Below are 21,939 nucleotides of genomic sequence, written 5' to 3' on the forward strand. Positions count from 1 at the left end.
AGACTGATTGGGACTTACAAATTCAAGGGGTTCTAGCGGCATACAGATTGGCTCCCCATGCTGCGACGGGATTTTCACCCTTCTTTCTTATGTATGGCCGCGAACCCGACCCACCTGTTCCGGCACAGCTGCGGATCCCCGCGCCGCTGGGTAAAATTAAATTGGATGAACACGTTAAATTTAACCTTGACAAACTGACTGAGGCGCGGGATGCTGCGAGGCTAAATTCTGACAGGCGTCAAAAGGCGAACGAGCGCCTCAGGCTGGCTCGCGCGCACGTGCTGCAGTGGAAGCCGGGGGACAGGGCATGGCTGCACTGTCCCCAGGTACCACTCGCGACCTCCTCTAAACTCGTGCGCCCGTGGCGGGGCCCCGTCGAGGTTGTCGAGGTTTTGAGGCCTCAGTGCGTTCGAATCAAATGGGGCAGGCGCCGGTGGTTTGTACACCCCTCTAGGCTAAAACCGTTTGTTGCGGTGCGAGGGCCCACTCCACACGCGCGGGGCCAAGCATGTGGGGGGTCGACCGACTCGGAGGGTCCGTCGCTGCTCTCGCCTGATGTGTTGCCGGCTGTCCCACCCACAGGTGCACCGGGAATGACGGGCTCATGCCCTACAACCCACACGGGTGATGCCGACGGTCGCGCCACTTCAATCGCGACCTCATCTCGAAAGGGAGAGCCGCCACCGGATGGTCCGCCGTCCGGGGTTGCCCCGTGTGACGGGCCTGCGGCAAGGACGCGCGCTAAGATGCGCAGACTCTTATAATATACAAAAAGAAGAATTTTTTATTTATTTCACGTGTCATGGTTACTGTATGCTGCGTCGGTGGTGCGCTCCTGCCACATTGTGTGTGTTGTGTGTGTGGGCGGGGTGTGTGTGTTGTGGGTGCGTTGTGTGTCGTGGGTGTGCTGTGTGTGCTGGGGGAGTTCCTGGCTAGTTGTATATACGCGCTTTTACGGATTTCGTATTTATACGGGGGGGGGGGGGTGCGTCGGACATTCCCTTCGGGGGTGTGCTTGTTCTTCTTGTTGTTCTTGTTGTTGTTGTTCAATTTGCATTTTGTTGAAAAAAAAAATGAGGCACACACGGGGTTGAGGGGTAAATGTTCCTTTATTGGAATTGTTGCAGCCGGGACGGCTGCGAGCTGTAATGGGGGGAGTGATGTAGGGTTGTTACGGGAGGGCTGTAGGTGCATGGGATCCAACGGGGAATAAACACAGTGGGCGGAGCTCCGGGAGTACACGGGGGGGGTGCCCGCAGCGACGTCCGCATCAGGCAGCCTGGGGGGTTGTGATCCTGACGGGGGGTATAAAGGGGGAGGACAGAGAGAGCTCGTGGCTGAGTCTGGGAACGAAGGAGGAAGAAGGAAGATCTGCTAGTTAGAAGCCCTGGACTCCCCTCGACGCCGCCCTTGTAAGGGCTGCGGAGGATCGAGCCAGAGGCGTGGTTCCGTGAACCAGGGTCAGTACCCTGGGACTCCGGAGACCGTAGCCCGACTCACCAGTGTCGGGCCAGTTAGCCTCCCCTAGCCCGTTAGTGGAGGACTTGGGGTTAGGTCAGGATTAGCTAGGGTGTATCCCCAGTTATCCGGGTGAGGGGGCCGCTACCCCCTCTAGTGCTGTCCTGTACCGACAACTTGTAATAAAGATACGTGTGCCTCAACCTGGGTGTCCAGCGTACTTACCGGTACTTCATCTGCATTAACAGCTCCAAAAAGTGCAATATTTCAAGCGTGTACATTTCGACGGCCTTACGTAAGCCCCTGAATGCAAATGTCGAGATCTGTCAAGTTTCAAAGAGCTGCGTTTAAGCGAGTTGACGGTGCAGTATGGTTACGGAAATTTAATTTCATGAAATGTGAGGACAATGCGACACGGAGTGGCCATGCACTTGACCCGCCAGCTGCGCACAGCCCAGCAGCACGCATCGTCGCGTTCTCATTAGGACACGGACTCCCGTGTTTACTCGCGCACCTCCTGCCCCCTCCCAGAGGTCAGCGCTGTGGGCTCTGCGCTGCAGCTGGAGCGCGGTCCGTGCCCCGCCCGCCACCTGCTTGGGTCGCGACCACTCGGTGGCCTGTTTTGTTTCGCGGGGTTAGATTCGGGTTTTTGCATTATGTGTGCGCAAAACTGCTGGATGGGCAATCGAACGCGGGATGTGCATCGTAAACAGAACGCTGAAACAGACTACACCAATCCCCTGGCTCCATGTTCTATCGCGAACATTCAGCCACCAAATATCCACGGAGACATACACACCTCAACCATGTTCCTCGTCGCCAACTCGAGTCCCCATCCCCTTTTGGCATCGCTCTGTCACCATACTAATATCTCACTGAGATCCGGAAGAATGCTGGCGAACAGAGCGGAATAACACGGACGTCCAGAATAAACTCCTAATTCGAGACGAAAACACATGGCACCTCCTGGCTTTGACATTCCCTGAAGACACTGGTAGCAATCATCAACCGCATCAGAACATCGACAGGCCGATGCGCGCATCTCCTTCATGAATTAAAAATTAAAGACAACGCCACAGTAGTGCGATAATGGCCATGCAACACAAACTATGGACCGTACAGTAAACACAAAGAGACGCATGGAGTTCCATAGAGACTCATATAGACACACATAGAGATACATAAAGGCAAGCGACCTAAACGATTGACCCACATAGAAAACCGTTGTAGTCTGCGCTCATTCAACGGAGGAGGAATAGCAGCAACATGACACGAACTCTCTTCGAAGCCCTCTTGTCATGGCTCGCAGACCTCGGACATTGGCAATTAGCAACCTGAACATGATCATCATCTGTCACAGCCGTGCGATGTCATCGTGAACCTCGCACCTGTACCCCTCAGGAATGTGTAACATACACCATTCGTGTAGGACTTTGAGACAGGTGAGATTGTTATATTGTACACCACCAGCACTGATTACTCTATCACTGCCACAATGACTCGGGGAGACGTGGCAGGCCAAGAGGCCTCGCACCACCACTGCCCCCCCTCCACCCTGCCTCGCCCCCCCCTCCACACTGCCTCGCCCCCCCCCCATCCACACTGCCTCGCCCCCCCCCCTCCACACTGCCTCGCCCCCCCCCCCCTCCACACTGCCTCGCCCCCCCCTCCACACTGCCTCGCCCCCCCCCCTCCACACTGCCTCGCCCCCCCCTCCACACTGCCTCGCCCCCCCTCCACACTGCCTCGCCCCCCTCCACACTGCCTCGCCCCCCCCCCCTCCACACTGCCTCGCCCCCCCCCCCTCCACACTGCCTCGCCCCCCCCCTCCACACTGCCTCGCCCCCCCCCCTCCACACTGCCTCGCCCCCCCCTCCACACTGCCTCGCCCCCCCCCCCCTCCACACTGCCTCGCCCCCTCCTCCACACTGCCTCGCCCCCCCCCCCTCCACACTGCCTCGCCCCCCTCCTCCACACTGCCTCGCCCCCCCCCTCCACACTGCCTCGCCCCCCCCCCCCCCTCCACACTGCCTCGCCCCCCCCTCCACACTGCCTCGCCCCCCCCCCTCCACACTGCCTCGCCCCCCTCCTCCATACTGCCTCGCCCCCCCCCTCCACACTGCCTCGCCCCCCTCCTCCACACTGCCTCGCCCCCCCCCCTCCACACTGCCTCGCCCCCCCCCCTCCACACTGCCTCGCCCCCCCCCTCCACACTGCCTCGCCCCCCCCCCCTCCACACTGCCTCGCCCCCCCCCTCCACACTGCCTCGCCCCCCCCTCCACACTGCCTCGCCCCCTCCTCCACACTGCCTCGCCCCCCTCCTCCACACTGCCTCGCCCCCCCCCCCCTCCACACTGCCTCGCCCCCCTCCTCCACACTGCCTCGCCCCCTCTCCTCCACACTGCCTCGCCCCCCACCTCCACACTGCCTCGTCCCCCACTGCCCCCCCGCCTCGGCCCCGCACACCTTCCAGTGACCCCCCCCCCTCCGCCAGCCCCCCCCCGTCTGCGACCCCGCCCGCACGAGACCTCGCGTGACCGATCGCGCCACTGCCAGCGCACGCCACGGTCATTGGCTAACGCGTCTTGAGGGGGCGTGGCTCGCTGCCATCTCGAGCGTCTATTGGCCGAGCTGGACGAGGTGGGCGGGGCGTTAGCGGGGGGGGGGGGGGCGACGCTGACCACGCCCTCTGCCCGTCTACCTGGCGGAGTGCTGCCGACCGCCGTCAGAGTCCGAGGAGAGCGAGGAGGAGAGTGGCCCCCTCGGTGCCGTAGCTGCCGCCTCGCTCCCGCCTCGCTCCCGCGGGTCGCGATGTCGCTGTGCGTGATGTGCGCCTGGCTGCTGCTGCCGCTGGCACTGCTGGCGCTACTCGTAGCGCTCGGCGTGGTGCTGCTCGCCAGGCACGGCGTGCTGCCTTTCGGCGCCTCCGCCGAGCACAACCCGTTCAAGACGGACACGCGGCGCGAGCCCGCGGCCCTGACCATCGAGAAGGAGGCGCGGGAGAAAGTGATCCGCCAAGGTGAGGAGCCGTGGAGCCGCGGCCGCGGAGGCCCGCCAGGCGGAGGAGGCCCTCCTCCGCCTGGCGGGCCTCCGCGGGACGGGGGACGCTGCTGAGCTGGGGCCGACAGGAGGGTTGCAAGGGGAGTCGGAGACCACCGGTTGCACCTGCCAGGCCTCGACAAACCTCGACTCCTCCTCCCTCGAGGGAGCCCAGCTGATGCTCACCGCAGTCTCATGCTGGGGCCACATGGGGCCACACTAGTGGGGCTTGTGCCAAGTTCATGGCCGTGGCTGGCGGGCTGCCGCCTCTCACCCACTCGCCGCGCGCTATCAGCAGCAGCTGTAGCAGCAACTTTGCTGTGTGTGTTTATGGACAGTGCAGGGCATCAACGCGTCTGTTGTATTCACTGACATGCATGGGTTACGCATGCACACAGTGCACATATTCTATGTGCTGTGTCTAGCGTATGCGCCATGTGCGTATGTAGCTCGTATTAACAGTGCCGTACTTACACCTGTGGCAATGCAGTCGCATTAGAACCATGGCAATATCGCGGTGACCCCCCAGTGTGTGTGTGTGTGCTCATCGCTGCCTGTGTTGTATCCGTCTGCTGGACTTACTATCCAAGGCAATTTACATAACAAAGAAATGTAACTTTATTGTGTAATTTGACTTCAATAAATATTGTCTCTGATATGAATCCTTCCTGAATATGGCCACTAACTAAATATAGCTGCAGAGTTTTTTTGGAGGTTGAAGATAGGAAAGGGACTAGGTGTTATCACCTTCATTCCTAACACAGGTCTAAGTTTTGTACTCCCAATAAATGCCCCGCCTGACCGCCTGTTGTAATCTCGCGTGAGACGCTGTGATTAAAGCACGTAATGTGAACAATGCCAAGGACTGACACAGACCAAGCATGGCCACCCTGAGCCACACAGCTATTTTTAGAATGGTTTAATCACGTCGTAACGTGGCCTACGTGACAACATTCCAGTGAGACTAATGTTGCCTATGAATTCTGTGCACGTACAGTACTACCCGGAGATTGTGCCGGGTTTCTTGCCAAATGGCTACGTAGAGATATGCTGCACCTCATGGTGGCACAGTGGTTCACGCGTTACACTATGACCTTGATGACCAGGGATCTGGGTTCAATTCCCAGCCCGTGCATGTCATTTGGATCGTCTGCCTTTAATCTTCCAAAGACCTCCCCGAGGTGGACTCTGCTCTAAATGGGCACCCGGTGCGTTGCGCGTACGCAAACACTGCAAAGGTGGCCATCCAGGGTGCTGGCCACCCACCTATCCCGGTGTGCCGTGCCGGCGATAAAGAGGTTCTTTGCCTTGGTGTGCATGTCAGGATTTGTGGAGAGCCGCGTGCCGAAGCAGCTGGATGCCGTGGTGGTGGGAAGTGGCATTGGAGGACTCACAACGGCGGCGCTGCTGGCCAAAGCTGGGCGTCGTGTGCTGGTGCTGGAGCAGCACACTCGTGCTGGGGGCTGCTGTCACACCTACCAGAAGAAGGGCTTTGAGTTCGATGTAGGTGAGGAATCCAAGCACAACAAGCAGCCCTTGGGATTCTCTGTCTTTGTTGCCTTCTGTTCAAATAATTGCATCAGAAAATCAAAAGGCATTCCCTTCACAAATGGAAAATTAATGTCAAGCCACAGTAGTGCAATTGTTGCCATGCAAGCCAGACGATAGACCATATCGTAAACCATTGTGGTCTGCGCTCTTTCAACAGGGAGGTGGCAAAACGATACGAAATCTCTCCTCAAGCCCTCTCGTGGCTCGCAGGCCTCAACGTCAGCATTTAGCTCTTGGACACATTGCCATTCGCAAGAACAGAATACATGGGTAGTGTGGAAGGGTGCAAGTGGTGGACTTAACAAAAGATTATAACTCAAACTCTACAGCTTAACACGTAGGGTTTCACGACCGTTATCATCCATAATCCAGGTTTTTATGGGTTAGATTGTGTTAATATATCATTTATTTTTCGATTTAAAGCTTTCGTGATTGCAGGGATTCATCTTCTTGCTTCTTTCGGTAAAGTCACGTAGAAGGGAAGTAATAAAATAATAAAAATAAAACATAATAAAATAATTATTTTATTATGTTACATATTTAAAATAATTATGTTACATATTTTATTATGTTTTATTTTCATTATTTTATTACTTCCCTTCTACGTGACTTTACCAAAAGAACCAAGAAGATATATCATTTATATAAATACATATATAATCTGTATTTATGCAATCTAACCCACAATGAGATGTACCAGAATCACACTTGAAATGGGAAATTACCAAATTTTTAAAATGCTTTATTTGGCAAAGTAATGCAAACATTTCATTCAATAAAATATAATGACAATACATTATTTCAAACATAAATATCTTTCAACTCAAACTTTTTTTCCCATTCGCGACAGACAAGAAAACTGTCGGAGTATCTGTCCACTGTCCATTAATGCAACAGCTGTATGCTCTACTGCTGTTGCCTGAGACCAATAGTAATCATATTTCAGCACTAAATAATTTACCAATTGTAAGCACAACCCATGTCATGTGGCGTTGTGCAACTCCCCTGTGGTATTGTGCAGTCACAATCGTGGTGTACTGTTACATTGCCTTTCTGAAGAATCAACATGTGGCGATTACCCCAACTTGGGACTGGTTGTCATCTGCACAGGGAACGTGGACTTCACCTGTGTTGGTCCGGTAGAATTACATGAGAACGTTCCTGCCGCTAGAACTTTCCCCTGCAGGGCATTCTGGCTATAAATAATTGGGGGCGGATATTAACGTTTTCTTTGTGGGATTGGCTGTGTGGCTATTAGGCCTAGTCTTAGGGTGTGTATTTTCCGAAAGACTTTGTTTTTCTTTTGTGACGATGTTCTTTGTGTGTGTGCATGGCGATGTGTTCACGACAGGGATACACTACATTGGGGAGATGCACAAGAACTCAGTGTCTCGTACACTCATTGACCAGCTGACGGACGGGCAGCTGCAATGGGTGGAGTTGGACGATCCGTTCGACACGGTGGTGTTCGGAGACCCCGCTGCCCCGCGCCTCGTCGTGCCTCTCTACAGTGGGAGGCGCCGCTTCTGGGACGAGCTCCACGCCGCCTTCCCCAAGGATACAAAAGCAATTGACAAGTTCCACTCCCTCCTGCAGGTACAGCTGGTGGTTCACCAGGGACTCGTTTGTACTATGTCATTTGTATTGTCTCACTTTCATTGTCTTGTGTGTTCTGTCTTTTTTCTTCTAAATGTGCATTAAGATATAAATTGTATACAATTTTCATCAACTGTAAACAATTCTTACACACGTGACTTCATCCTTGCATTGTGTATAATAATTGATTTTAATTTCTGAATTCACAAATTCCTAGTGTATGGTGACACTTGGATGACACTAGGAAAATATATTAACTATTTTCCATGGCAGTAGCCTGTTGTCTGATGTAAAATTGTCATCTCCATGTGGTATTCCAACTCAGTCCTGTAACCCCATTGCCTGTAGATGTGTGGGGTAATTGTGATGGTGATGAGGTTGATAGTGAATCATGTAATAATGTGATGGTAGTGAGAGTAATAATTATGGTGAAGATAGAGATATTAGTAAAGATATGGTTGTGATAATGGGGTTTTGATGATGTAGAAAAGCAAGGATTGATAACAAAAAAGGCACCGTAAATATTTGTCAACATTGCCTTTTGATTAATAATAAAGGTTTTTGGATCTAACCCAACAACCTTCATTATTAATAATAATTGTCGCGAAAGCCTACGTGTTAAACTGATAACCTTTTTGATCTTGATAATATTACTAAAAAAGGTGTGTCATTTTGAATATTAAGGTGAGCTTTAAGTAAAAATTAGAAATGTGTATTCTTTGGGTCTTTCGGTAAAGCCACGTAGATAGAAAAAATAATAAAAATGTCGTGATATTTTTATTTCTCTATCTACGTGGCTTTACCGCAAGACCCAAAGAATATGAATTCCTGCAGTCACGAAAGCTTTAAGTCAAGATTTAGAAATGTGTATTATTAAAAAATTAATAATATTGACTTTGGTAAAGTCACGTAGATAGAAAAATAATAAGATAAATCACGACGTTTCGATCGCAACACAAGCAATCGTCTTCAGGTGAAAAAATACAGCAGGCGGACTGCTGAGGCAGGAATAAATAAAGTAGTAACATATCCTCTTAACCATCATTCCTGTTGTATAATGTCATAGCAACTGTGTTATGGGCCGCGCTGCACATGCATGTGTTGGACTGCTCTGCTTTGTGCAGGAGGTGCGCAAGGGGTTTCTCTATTCGCCGCTACTGAAGATGCTGCCTCTGTGGCTGTCCAAGCTGCTCATTCGCGTGGGCATCATCGACCGGTTGACCTCCTACTTCCGTCTGTCTTCGCGTAGCCTCTCCTCTGTGCTCGCCGAGATTACCGACAATGCAGACCTTCGTGCCGTCATGGCCTACAACTTTGGGGACTACGGTACGTAGCATGCGTTGTGCAGTCTTTATGCAGCACGTCGCGTGATTCGCCGATTCTTCACACAGTCTGTGGTGTGGATTTTTCATTGACCCTGCATCGTAGATTTTTCATGTCCTATGTGTCGTGGATTCTTTACAACTCGTACGGGTAGAGCGCACAGATTGCGCTATTTTTTTCTTATTTAAATCGAGTCCACAGCCCTGCGTTTTTTACTTTGGATCTTGTCTTGAATACGAATAAACGTCGGCCGTGGCTTGCATTTTTTTTTCTGTATCTTAATGTACTCCGTAGCTAGAGTATTGAGCACTATTTGGCACCAAACAGCAGATAATAACATCTAGTTGAGCTCATCTTCTTGGTTCTTTCGGTAAAGTCACGAAGAAGGGAAGTAATAAAATAATAAAAATAAACATAATAAAATAATTCTCACGACGTTTCGGCCACAACGCAAGTAGCCGTCCTCAGGTGAAACCAGGTCTGTCGAGGCGACAGCGTCTGAAAACATCGTGAGAATTATTTTATTATGTTTTATTTTTATTATTTTATTACTTCCCTTCTACGTGACTTTACCGAAAGAACCAAGAAGATGAATCCCTGTAGTCACGAAAGCTTTAAATCGAAATCTAGTTGAGCCTTCTGGATAAATCAGATCATTTGCGACAATGTATTTGTTACCATGTGTGGATTTACGCTTTTTCTGGGTGTAGGTATATGCTTCCTGTCGATCTTGTCTGTGTCTCTCGATGGCTTTGCCTATCTGTTTGTTCCACTATCTCAAGGCTTTCTTTGTCAGTACCTGTCTGTCTGATTTATGACTTTCCCGGTGTCCCTGTGTTTATGCGTGCTGCAAGTGGATCTCTACCTAGCCCTTTATTTCCCCTCTCTTTTTCCTTGGCCCTGTCACTTCACATTTCTAGCTAACATCTCACCCATTTCTGCCTCTACCATCACACCTCCTAGTCCAGCTTATGAATGTTTTTTTAATGCATTGTAAAAATGCAACATTTAATGGAAATCATATTTGTTATGCTTGATATAATTTGGAACAAAATATACAGTGGATCAAAGATACTGTGATACTATTTGTAACCTTACATTTTTATTTGACTTTCGTGACTGCAGGAATTCATATTCTTTAGTAAAAATAAAAATAATAAAATAAAATAAAAATGTAATAAAAAACCAAAAACTTACGACGTTTCGATCGCAACACCCCAAGGGGTTCTCCCTTATCGCTGGTTGTAGCCAACATTTTCATGGAAAAATTTGGGACAGACGCCATCCAGGCATCCACTCTACGCCTGTCCTTGTGGAAGAGGTACATGGATAACATGTTCGTCATTTGGCCACATGGTCGACCGGCTCTGAAACAATTCCTCAACCACATCAGTTCCATACACTCAGCCATAAAGTTCACCATGGAGGTAGAAAAGGATGGCAATCTACCTTTCTTGGATGTCTTAATCAAAAAGAGACCAGATGACTCAATGAGCCATTCCATCAACAGAAAAATAACCCATACTGATGCCAACCTAAAACCTGATTCCCACCACCATCCATCCCAGAAGAATTCCCTCATCAAAACGCTACACCATAGAGCTCAATGTATCTCCGACAATGAACACCTAACCAGTAAACTCAAGGTGAACGGATACTCTGACTACACAATCCGCAAAGCCATCTGAGGACCCAATCAAAACCATCACCTTGCCATACATAGCAGGGGTAACCAAAAAGATTTCCAAAATCATGAACAAACAAAATCCAGGTCCGATTTAACACAGTACGTAAAATTCGTGATCTGATCTCATCTGTGAAGGACAAGACTCCTGACATGCAACACATTCCTGCGGAGGGTGCTGGTAGGAACGTTGGGTTGCTCTGTCAATGGCCAGGGTCAACGTCGGCGTGTTGTATTCCGCAAATATTCCCGACTGTGAGGGCGAGCACAAGCCGGCGTGAGTAGGTTAAACGTTGAGTTTTATAAGGGCACCACGGGGTGTCCAGCCCCTGCCCCCCCACCCCCACTCAGCCCCACCCTCCCCACCCAGCCCCTCCCCACCCTCCCCACCCCACCCTCCCCTCCCCACCCAGCCCCAACCTCCTCAGCCCCTCCCTCCCCACCCAGCCCCTCCCTGCACGACGGACGGACGGACACAATAATCCCCTGTGGGCTGGTGTAACCAGGAGGTTCCTACCAGTAATATCCCAGTGTCTACAAACTAAGCTGTATCTGCGGCAGCAGTTAGTTACATTGGGGAAGCTAAGCGACATGCCTCGGACTGTGTTCATGAACGTAAAGCAGATTTGAAAGACGGTAGGACCAATACTTCTGCCGTAGCTGATCATTCTTTAAATGCGGCTGGCTTACACGAAATTGATTTCTCTTAAACGATGGTATCTTGCAAGCCTACTGGCTTCGTTCATGAGGCCAACCACATATATAGACACAGACATAATTTCAACCGAGAAGACGTTTATAAACTGAGCAATCATTAGAAAGATGTCCTCAACCACTTTGGGTCATGACTTGATTCGTAATTTCTTGTCAACCTCCACCGTCAGCAGTGTGGATGTGTGGAGTGAGGTGCAATGCCCCCCATCTCTACCCCCTCTCTCTCCCCCTATCTCTACCCCCTCTCTGCCCCTATTTCTTCCCCCCTCTCTCTCTCCCTATATCTACTCCTTCTCTCTCCCCCCCTCTCTCTCCCTATATCTACCCCTTCTCTCTCCCCCCCCTCTCTCTCCCTATATCTACCCCTTCTCTCTCCCCCCCCTCTCTCTTTCCCTATATCTACCCCTTCTCTCTCCCCCCCCTCTCTCTCCCTATATCTACCCCTTCTCTCTCCCCCCCCTCTCTCTCCCTATATCTACCCCTTCTCTCTCCCCCCCCTCTCTCTTTCCCTATATCTACCCCCCTTCTTTCGTGACGACCGAAAGACCCAACGAGTATGAATTCCTGCAGTCACGAAAGCTTTACGTCAAGATTAATCGATGTATAATTTTAGACTTTAAGGAATAGAATTTCAGGGCAAACAGAGCATACTGATAGTATTGCATGAAGACTAATGAGCAAAAAATTTATACTTAAGGAACATTTACAGAAACATTACATGATTCAAGTTATTATATTTTGTTATCTTGTAAGTCTGTGTTAATAGCAATTGAAGTAGAAGAGCAGTGTCTGATATTTTATTTGAAGTTAAAGTTACTCTTGTTTACAATGCTAGTTTAATTTAAATTACTGTTATATTATCTAATCATATGCACAATACTCAATACGTGTAGCTTGAATGTCCGGATCAGTTTAAACAGATGATAGCACGGTTGGCTACACGGTTGGCTACATCCGATACAAAAGAAGTTCAAAATACAAATGTACAAATGTTCGTAAATGCTGTTAAGATGATTCTCATCGTCTGCCCTCCAGGTTGCCCTCCCAAGGACACAAGCTTCGTGATGCAGGCGATCCTCATCAACCACTTTGTGCAGGGCAGCTGGTACCCGGTGGGGGGCGCCAGCGAGATCGCCATGCACATCATCCCCGTGATCCAGCGCGCGGGCGGCGCCGTGCTGGTGCGTGCCCCCGTCTCGCGCATCCTGCTCGACTCGGACGGCCGTGCCTGTGGTGCGTCTGCGCACCATGACGATGGGAAACTTCGTGGCTCGGTTTTCTGAGAACGTGTCCCCGAGACGCTTAAGGCCTCCTATTCTTCAGAATCAGAATATTTATTGATACTGGAGGAATGCGATGAGCTGTAAAGCCCTTTTTCACAGATGTCCAGTAGGGGCAGGTCAGAATGTTACAACAAACCATACAAAAACACGATAGGAGTGCAAAGTAGAGGAAAGGTAAACAAATCACTTGCAAAAAAACTAAACAATGTTTTATCTTATCAGGGAAAGCCCACTGAGCTTTGTCACGGCTCGGCTCTGGCTCAAGTGAGTCGGTTCAAAGCCGTGCTTCACTTTAGCCTGCTCTGAGCACCGTTCCTGCCACGCTCAGGATTCCCATGAGCTCTCAGCCAAGCCATGGTTGAAAGCAAAGAAGCGGCTCAAGCTTGCGCTCAATTCTGGGCTCAAGCCTGGACTGAACCGTGTTAGGGGCCTAGGTGGAACTGAGCTGTGACTAAGTTTACAGTAAAAAAATATTCCGATGACAAAATCACCTGGAATGCGCCCAATCTCATCAGACATCGGAAGCTAAGCTGCGTGAAGCCTGGGTAGTGCTTGTATGGGTGACCAACATGCATAAAACAGGTGTCGTAGCTCTCTGCAGTGCTACGTTGCGAGGATTGGCAGTGCAGAAAAATCCAATGTGCTGTACACAATGCTCCAGCCTTTGTAATCCCTGTCTTCATCAACCCACACCAATACAGTGAAATACAGCTATCCTTAAATTTATGAATGTTTGATTTACAAAATTTAGCATTCACGCAATTGACAAATTATGGACACTTTTCGATTAACGAAATGGAATTTCCACGTGAACGAAAATTTACGCGGCATGTACCATGAGATCCAACGGGAAGCACCTGAGTCATTATCTATCAGCGACAGCGTCATGGTGTCCCTGCAGTGCAACAGTGACGCCTCCACATCCCCTTGCCACTCATTCCAAGATGCGGCTCTTTTGCTGAGTGGGCTGAAAAGGTTATCAATTTTCGTTTTGAATTAATTATTATTCAACCATTCTTATATTTGTTCTTTATTATTTTTGTATTATAAAAAGTGATATAGGTGTTTATTATTAGGTTAGGAGCAGAGTTGGAATGACTGTCTAAAACACATCCCTAATTGTTAGTCTTAAATTGAGGGGAAAAGCCGTTCCGATTTACAAAATTTTGTTGTACGTATGTTTTTTGAAGAACACATCTATTTTGTAAATCGAAGGATGGCTGTATAGGCAAATACTCCCCATGACCCGCACGGTGTGGGAGGCTCTAATTCAGAAGTGGAGTGACAAAAAATTCCATTCATCTACAGGCAAAATAGGAACTCAATTAATTAACCACATTCCTCCGCAGGTTCTAAAGCCATGTGACTTAAATTATTGTAAAATGTTGCAACACAATAGCTACCCTCGCCTCACGCAAATATTCTGGAGATTTATCACGGCTGTATCTCATACAGTGGAACTTATTTACATACCCGCTCTGAACTGTTTAATCATGCATCAACATGTGGCTTGTGATGGACAGATGTTTAAATTTGAGCCATTGTGCTTGGCTTGTCTTGTTTAAGTTGGGGAGCAATCTCCTGGCATGACCGACTGACACACGACGAAGTGCCACTGCTGCACAGTGCTGCGTTACTGGTGCCCTTGTCAACGCGTGTCGTTGCTCGCCCCCCTGTGTGCTGGCAGGAGTGATGGTGAACAAAGGAGGCGAAGAGGTGCAGGTTAATGCCCCCATGGTCATTTCGGACGCTGGCATGTTTAACACCTACGAGGTTCTGCTTGCGGAGGAGAAGCTGGCGACTGCGGGTGAGATGGCGTCACATGGAAAGGTGTTTTTGTTATTGCTCTGCTCGTGTGCCTAGGATTGGCTCACTGAGACTCAGAAGGGTCCTGCCATATGTTTGCATTAAGCGGAACTGTTGCTATGGGTAATCCAAACATTTTTTTTTTTCAAGTAATTTATTGCTGCTTTAGGTCAAAACCAGTTCCATTGTTTTTTTTAGCTTGTGGGAATAAAGTGGAGAACCCGGAAGAAATTGATGCATAACAGGGGGAGCTCTTGAGTGAAGAACTCCTTGAGCCAACACTTTCACATGTTCCCCTATTGTGTGCTGACATGACAAGGTCACGCGTTTGGGTTTAATGTGATCACTGAAAAAGTGTTGTTTGCGGTTTTCTTGAATTGTAATTGGAAATGTGTTGATGAGAATTGGTAAATCACCCAAAGGAATGACAATTTGTCTTGTCAGCTGAGGGGTCTTAGAGATTAATGTTTCCCGGTGGGATTTGTTCAAGATTATTGAGCTCCACATGTTTCATGAATAGTCCTGTACATAACCTCTAAATACCAAGTAGCAACACTTTACAAAGCCACACCTTGCTGAAGAGACTTTGCGAAGTCAAAATCAGTCTCAAGATTTGTTAAACCACGTGATACGAGGAGACAATGATTTGAAAGGTCAATTAAACCCTTGTATTTAGTGATTTAATTGCGCAAGCTGCTTTGCATTTCCACAGGAGTGAGCTTGCGCACGGAGAAATATGTCCGCGTGATGTGTGTGTGCCCTCTACACGCAGGAGCTCGTGAGCAGCTGAGTCGACTGCAGCACGGCATAGGAGCCTTCACCGTGTTTGTAGGACTCGACGGAACCAAGGAACAGCTCAAACTGAAAGCTGCTAACGTGTGGTTGTTCAAGGAGAATGACCTCGATGCCAGGTATGCATTGGGGACATGTGGGTAGTTTCTTTTTATTTTGTACGGCAGGGCAATTAGTGCCGACCTTTGTTGATGTCGAGGTTAGTTAATGGCCATGGGAGCGATCTAGCGAATGTCTGAGATGCCGCCATTGAATGAACGAAGCATCGGACATTGATGGGCGACGTGTCCCACGATTAGGCCTTGACAGCCACGTTCGCAACACGGCAGCGTCTCGCCTACCAGCGGCGTAAGAGGTGGTCACACCGGCCGTGCGATATTCGGATGCGGTACAAAGCAAACCACGACTCTGGCTTCTCGCTTGCATTTCAAGTGTGTTTTTGTGGTTCAAATTGTAACAACCTGTGTCAACGGTGAGACGTATAATTTAAAACGAACCTTGCAGAGATGTATGCATTGGTAATGATGGTGGGAGTGGTGGTTCAATCCTGTAAATCCTGACTTGTGGGCAGGGATGGTAACAAATTTAGAAGAGATGTCATGTTTTTGTACGTCCCTCCCGCTTTGGTACGAGATGCCAGTGGGGGGCAGTGCAGCACGTGAGTTGCACATCTGCGTGGTGTTTGAGAGCTCTCCCGTATCTGGCAACTTCATTTCTCTTTGGCACAGAAAAGAAAAACGTCATTAAATAATTGACCAAACATCTAAAGCACATTTTTTTCTTCAAAACCACTTCAGGAGGATGAGTGGTGCTCTGCTGGGTTAACGCTCCAACTGTTAAGGAGTTTGCTCAGACTAAGGCATTGTGAATGGGACTTGAGTGTTCCTGAGTGATGTCGCCTCTGCTCCAACTCACGCAGCTTCAGCAGGTTCATGGCGCTCTCCAAAGAAGAGGCAGCTGAGGCAGATGTCCCCATGCAATTCATTTCCTTCCCCTCTGCCAAGGACCCCTGCTGGGAGCAGCGCTATCCTGGTAAGCACGCAGCCCCGCGTCACTGCCGGCAACACAAACAGCAGACAGCTTCTCGCCACACGTTGGGGACGTGTGTCGGAGCGGGAGAGGCCGCTTCTTCGCGAGAACTGAGTCGATACTCAATCGGCAGAGATGGTTGTCATGCTTCAATGAGGCGATATATATTTTTTAAAGTCGCTAGTTGATGGTCGGAACTTGGTCACCAAATGATCCAATTGAAAAAAAGTATTTGGATTTTCACTGAATTCGGATTCATAATCCCCAAGCCACGATCTAGGCACTGCTTGATGAAGACCTCCCCATGTCATTGCCATTAGTTGTTTCACAGTAAAAGTCCATACACGCACCTTTCCATGCTTCTTTGCATTTAAAATGAACCTTGCAGAGATGTATTGGTATTGGTGGTGGGAGCGGTAGTGTTATGGCTAGCGCGCTGCACTACAAACCCAGCGACCTAGGTTCGATACCCGCTCACGGCCAACATCAGTGATGATTATCTGAACCGGTCCTGGGCCTCCCCTAGGTCTACTCAGCATCAAATGAGTACCTGCAACGGTGTGTAAACATCGTCACTAGGTAGACAAATGCGGTTGGGCGTGGTGCTGGCCACCCACCCCCTCGTGTGCAATTCCGTTCTTCATAAGTGCTCGTGAACAGCATTTGCCCCAACAGTCTGCTCAAGGCTATATGGGAGATCTGTCTGATGGGAGTGGTGGTGCAAACCTGTAAATCCTGACTTTTTCGGCACGGTTGGCGGGTAATTGAGAAGAGATGTCACGTTTTTTTTACGTACTTCCATGCTTTGAAATATTATCTTTGCCAGTTTTCGTTTTTCTGATCTATGCCATACTAGGTAATATACACTGATTGAACACTTTTTTTTCCAAGCACATTGGTATTCAATTATTTTATAATTTAAATTATTTAATCACTTTCAATCATCTTCTGCTTCAGAGTAAAGCCTTGCAGTGCAGAGATAACAGCATCACACCCACTAATTGTGTCTGTTTTAGAGATGTAATTGGTGACTTAAGTATTATGTTTGGAATTACACTTGTTTTTTGTCACTTTTTACCATTTTATGTGCTTATAATTATAATGACTTGTTTTTGTTTTAGGGCCCATTACACCGGGGCATCTCGGAGCGCGATAGTCGCGATAAGCGCTGTACATCTCATCTTAAACATTTAAAAGTTGCACCCCCAGTAGCAGCTGTCCCTCTGTGACTCAGCACCTGGCCCTGCAAACGAGCATTCGTCTGCCAGTAGGAGGCGATGGTTGCTGTGTGTAATCCCCGTTGAGTAATTTATAACACGCTTGAAATGTGCAAACCTTTGTGCTTATTTCAGGAAAGTCCACGCTGGCCATAGTGACGTTTGCTCCCTACGAGTGGTTTGAGGAGTGGAAGGATGAGCACGTGAAGAAGAGAGGGGAGGAGTACATGACGTTCAAGATGGCCATGGCACGGCGCTTGTTGGACAGTGCCACAGACTTGTTCCCTCAGATCCGAGACAACGTGAGCGTCACCATCGGGCACTGCCGACCTCTACACCAGGACACGAAACGCTCTCTCGCTTTGCACACCAGTTTCTTGTAACTTCATGGCTGAGACAATACGCAAGTGCCTCCGTTGTGTAGTCTCATACAGACGTGGCAGGGCTTGTGATCGAGTCCCGACGGATGCTCTCCAAAATGTATTGCTCGCGGCCACAGCCGACGCTTAAAATTGGATAATGCAGAATTTAAGTCCAAATCTGAGTGAATCGCCAGCCAGCAAACTTTATTTGGCAAATTAAACCTCGCTGAACTGGAAACTTTGGACACATCCACACGCCCAGTGTTGGCAATGTATATGATGCTGTTGTCGCATTGCGCTCTGTGCAGATTGAGTACATCGAGGCAGGGAGTCCACTCTCCCATCAGCACTACATCGCATCCCCTCGCGGGGAGATTTACGGCATCCACCACAACCTGCCGCGCTTCAGTGCTGAAACCACAGCAGTTCTGCGTCCGGAGACCTCCATCCCCAACCTGTATCTCACAGGTGAAAGCACAAATACACAGCTAGAAACACCGTTTTCATCACCAACCAGCCGTTGTTCATTGACAGCCCTCTTGTGAATACACCGTTGGATTAGGGCCTCCACCACACCATGTGGGTCACGGGGAGCTATTTAACCATACTTCATCACACTGGTCAATGGGGGTTGGTGAAGGCAGAGAGTATAGATGTGGGAGCATTGATGTATGGTACAGTCATGCAATGTGCTGCACTCCCCTCTGCTGTCCAGCAGCCCATGATATGATTTCATCATGGCGGTCGCTCATCCAAGCACTAGCCAGGCTTCACTCTGCCTAGTTTCTGAGATTGACAAGATCGGGTGCATTCCAGGTGATTTGGTCATTTGCCAACCAGCGTGAGGCATACAATGGTAAGTTGAGCCCGAGTTATATTGCACCGCTATTGCATGTGTAGTGGTGGTGTTGACGTGCGCCGACTGTGACAGTGATGGATCACGTGGCGGCACGGGGTGCGGGGTTGGGCACGCGTTGTGGGCGTGGTATGGACGCGCGCGCCGGGAGTGACAGATGACGGGGCGGCGCGGCGTGGGTGGTGAGGCACGCTGAGATGTGGGAAAACAGGATCGTAGCCAGCGCCCAGTGATTGGTCGAATAGGATGGGTGCTCGCAGCGACGTCCGCAGGTGGGGTATAAAGGGGGACGCGCGAGAGCACTCGGGGAGAGTTATCCAGTTGAAGATCGAAGACGGAGTTGAAGACCTAGTGCCCCGAGACCCCTAGTCCCGCCGTCCTTGTAGGGACCGGGGCCCTGTGTGGCTCGGAGGCGAGACTGTGGGACCCGTGGTCCGACGCCCATGTGGGTCGGGCTGGGGACCCACAGTCAAGACGGACACCCCGGGCAGGGAGTGTCCAGAGTAGCTCAGTGGGCGTTAGTCGCCAGAGTAGCTAAGTGGGTGTTGGTCACCCGAGTAGCTCAGTGGGCGTTAGTCGCCAGAGTAGCTAAGTGGGTGTTGGTCACCCGAGTAGCTCAGTGGGCGTTAGTCGCCAGAGTAGCTAAGTGGGTGTTTGTCACCCGGGATACTAAGTGGTTGTTAGTCACCTGTGAACGAGTTGGTGAAATAAAGAGTGTGCTACCCGTGAAGTCGTCTCCCGCCGAGTTACTACATTACACATGCAGTTTGGCTGGATGACAAATACTATCCATTGTTTATCAATCGATAGTGTAAAAGGATATTCAAAGAACATTACTTTTTTCAGGCATTGAAAAAGCATAGAAAATTGGTGCAGATTAATGTCTCCCTACTGAACCATTGCCGTAGTATCCCAGCCTCGGTTCTTCTCGCCAGTTGAAACGGCTCGCTCGAAGCACCCCCACACATCTCTCTTATCCTGACATCCCCCTGTGTTTTCTGCTCTCCATGCTGCTCCACCCCAGGCCAGGATGTGTTGACCGCAGGATTTACGGGAGCCATGTTCGGAGGTCTGCTGTGCGCATGGCGTGTGCTCAACCGCAACATCTACTGGGACCTCCTGTCTCTGCGCAACAAGATCTCGCCCAGGCAGCACAGCAAGCAGGGGTAGTGCTCCATGCCTCGCTTGTGCACTGCTATCGAGGGAAATCCCTTTTACAAGTGGCCCTGCTCTCTGCCTCTCTGGTGCGCATACGTGCGCATGTTGAACGCCTTTTGCACAGTTCGTAGCCAACCGTGCTACTCGGAGGTGTGGGGGAAGGACAAGAGAAGTGAGATTCTCTTCCTCGCACGAGGTCACAGTGATCACCAACACGACTTGGAAATGAATGAAACATGCCTCTTCCCATTGTGAGGATAAATTGGCCTTCCTAAGCAGCAGCCAGTTAGGAAAATGTTCAGATGTTTCTACATGAATTGTCAATGCAGGACCTGGTTTACGAATGTGTTTAAATGTGCACCTTAACGCATTGCTGATCTATATATCGTCTGGGTATATGGATATCCAGAAATGTGGTGCTGTGATTAGAGTATGCAGCTGAATGGGTTTGTAAATTCAAATCTCGGGTGGAGGTTAACTCATCCCATCCTCTGGGGCCACCAGTGGACATGAGCAACCCCTCATTGGTTGTTGGTGCATGGAGAGGACTGGAAAAGTCAAACCAATTGCACGAGACGACCCATGAGATTAGAACTCCAATAATCCGCGTTGAAATGGGGAGCAAGGCTATATTGCAGACCCGGTAATCCGTGCTGCAGCGCCTCGGTCAGACTTATAATCTTCACAAAGAATATTTACGCTGACCCAGAGTGCCACGGATTATGGGAGAATTGGCCGCAGCGATTTTATTAATCCGCAAATACCTTGCCAATTCCTGAGAAAGCGCAGCACACGACTAGGTGATAAGAATTTTGAAGATCCATATGGCGCAATTATGCCATGCGCGTCTCTTGATAAACTAAACAAATCATGTTGGCAGAGTTATTCTATGCAACATGAACAAAAACACAATCTTATCCCTGCATTTCCCCAGGCGCGATCTCTGTCCAGCTCCACATTAGCCCCTCCCTGCGGATCGTGGTTTGCGAACCGGCAAAATATCCGGTGCCGTATCTCGCCGATCATGGGAGGAGTCGTGATCCACCAATAATCCAACTACAATTTACAGACGTTCGTGTATTATTGACAGTGCACAAATGATTGTTCTTCCGTATAGACGTTAGCCTCCTACTGGAATAAGTTGGCAGGACCCTCCTGAAAAAGTGCCTTGATTGATGCATTCCTGGGTAAGAAAGTGTAATAGTAATCATTCGTGAGTGTCCAAGTCAGATAAAAGCACGGGCGTGGCTTTTTGATGATAACTAGGGGTCAACTTGGATAACTCGGTTAATTGTAATAAAGCAACCAGCTATCACATCACAAGCTCTGTGGCCAGGTGGCTCAGCGGTAGAGTGCGCAATTTGTAATCGGAAGATTGCAAGTTCTAATCGTAGTTGGGGATTGACTTGGACCATCATCCCCCACCTCTTGGCTCAATAAAGTGAGTACCACTTAGTGGGTGGTTGTCCAATGAATCGTAATCAAACAGGAAATCTGTAGTTCTTACAATGCAATTGAGTTTTTACTAATGATTCGTTTTGCTGTCTAGATTTTTAATATTTGTCAGATGTCATGAATTTTCCACACCATACCCAAATAAAAACGATTGGAAAATCTACATTTTGTATCTTGTTGGCGAGGTGGGATAGTGCTCATGCGTAAACAAAACAAGCCAAGCACACATCAATGCCTTCGCATTTGATTTCTTACTGCACCTCTCAGCTGTTGCGGGTCAACACCTGACCTCCAAGGATAGCTCAAACGTATCCCAATATCTGGGTTGCTGTACCACGTGCCTTACCCATCAACCTCATTGCTATTATATTTACAATGCTTACCACATTTTATTCCCAACTTCCAAATTTGGTTACCATGTCTTCAAATGACATTCCCTTCATCCTCCACATGCACCTGCAATCTAAAACAGAAACTTTTAAATTTCCTTTAAAGGTACCACCTCTGGTGGGTCATGTAAAGTTGAAATGTTTTAGTCATTTTTTACTCGTTGCGTTGCAGTATTTGAATCTACAATAATTATATTCGGGTAACTTCACTTTTAAACAATAAGTGA

At 49.3% G+C, this 21,939-nt stretch overlaps 1 protein-coding gene across 1 annotated transcript; it reads left to right on the top strand.

The window, feature by feature from the left end:
- Nucleotides 1-4,180: 4,180 nt before the first annotated feature.
- On the top strand, nt 4,181-21,486 carry RETSAT (retinol saturase). Its single transcript, XM_078598472.1, has 11 exons — nt 4,181-4,477; nt 5,822-6,004; nt 7,400-7,644; nt 8,769-8,970; nt 12,401-12,598; nt 14,336-14,455; nt 15,227-15,365; nt 16,166-16,278; nt 17,628-17,794; nt 18,163-18,322; nt 19,735-21,486. The coding sequence occupies exons 1-11, from the start codon at nt 4,270-4,272 to the stop codon at nt 19,878-19,880; spliced, it is 1,881 nt and encodes a 626-aa protein (XP_078454598.1). The 5' UTR covers nt 4,181-4,269; the 3' UTR covers nt 19,881-21,486.
- The last annotated feature ends 453 nt before the right edge of the window (nt 21,487-21,939 follow it).

The sequence above is a fragment of the Lampetra planeri genome, chromosome 10, assembly GCF_965212315.1.
Source record: "Lampetra planeri chromosome 10, kcLamPlan1.2.h2, whole genome shotgun sequence".
NCBI classification, from domain to species: Eukaryota; Metazoa; Chordata; class Hyperoartia; order Petromyzontiformes; family Petromyzontidae; genus Lampetra; species Lampetra planeri.

Coding starts and splice junctions, on each gene's coding strand:
- RETSAT (XM_078598472.1), top strand. CDS start 4,270: ATGTCGCTGTGCGTGATGTGCGCCTGGCTGCTGCTGCCGCTGGCACTG. Junction 6,005..7,399: donor GGGCTTTGAGTTCGATGTAG/GTGAGGAATCCA, acceptor TGTTCACGACAG/GGATACACTACATTGGGGAG. Junction 16,279..17,627: donor CTGGGAGCAGCGCTATCCTG/GTAAGCACGCAG, acceptor TGCTTATTTCAG/GAAAGTCCACGCTGGCCATA.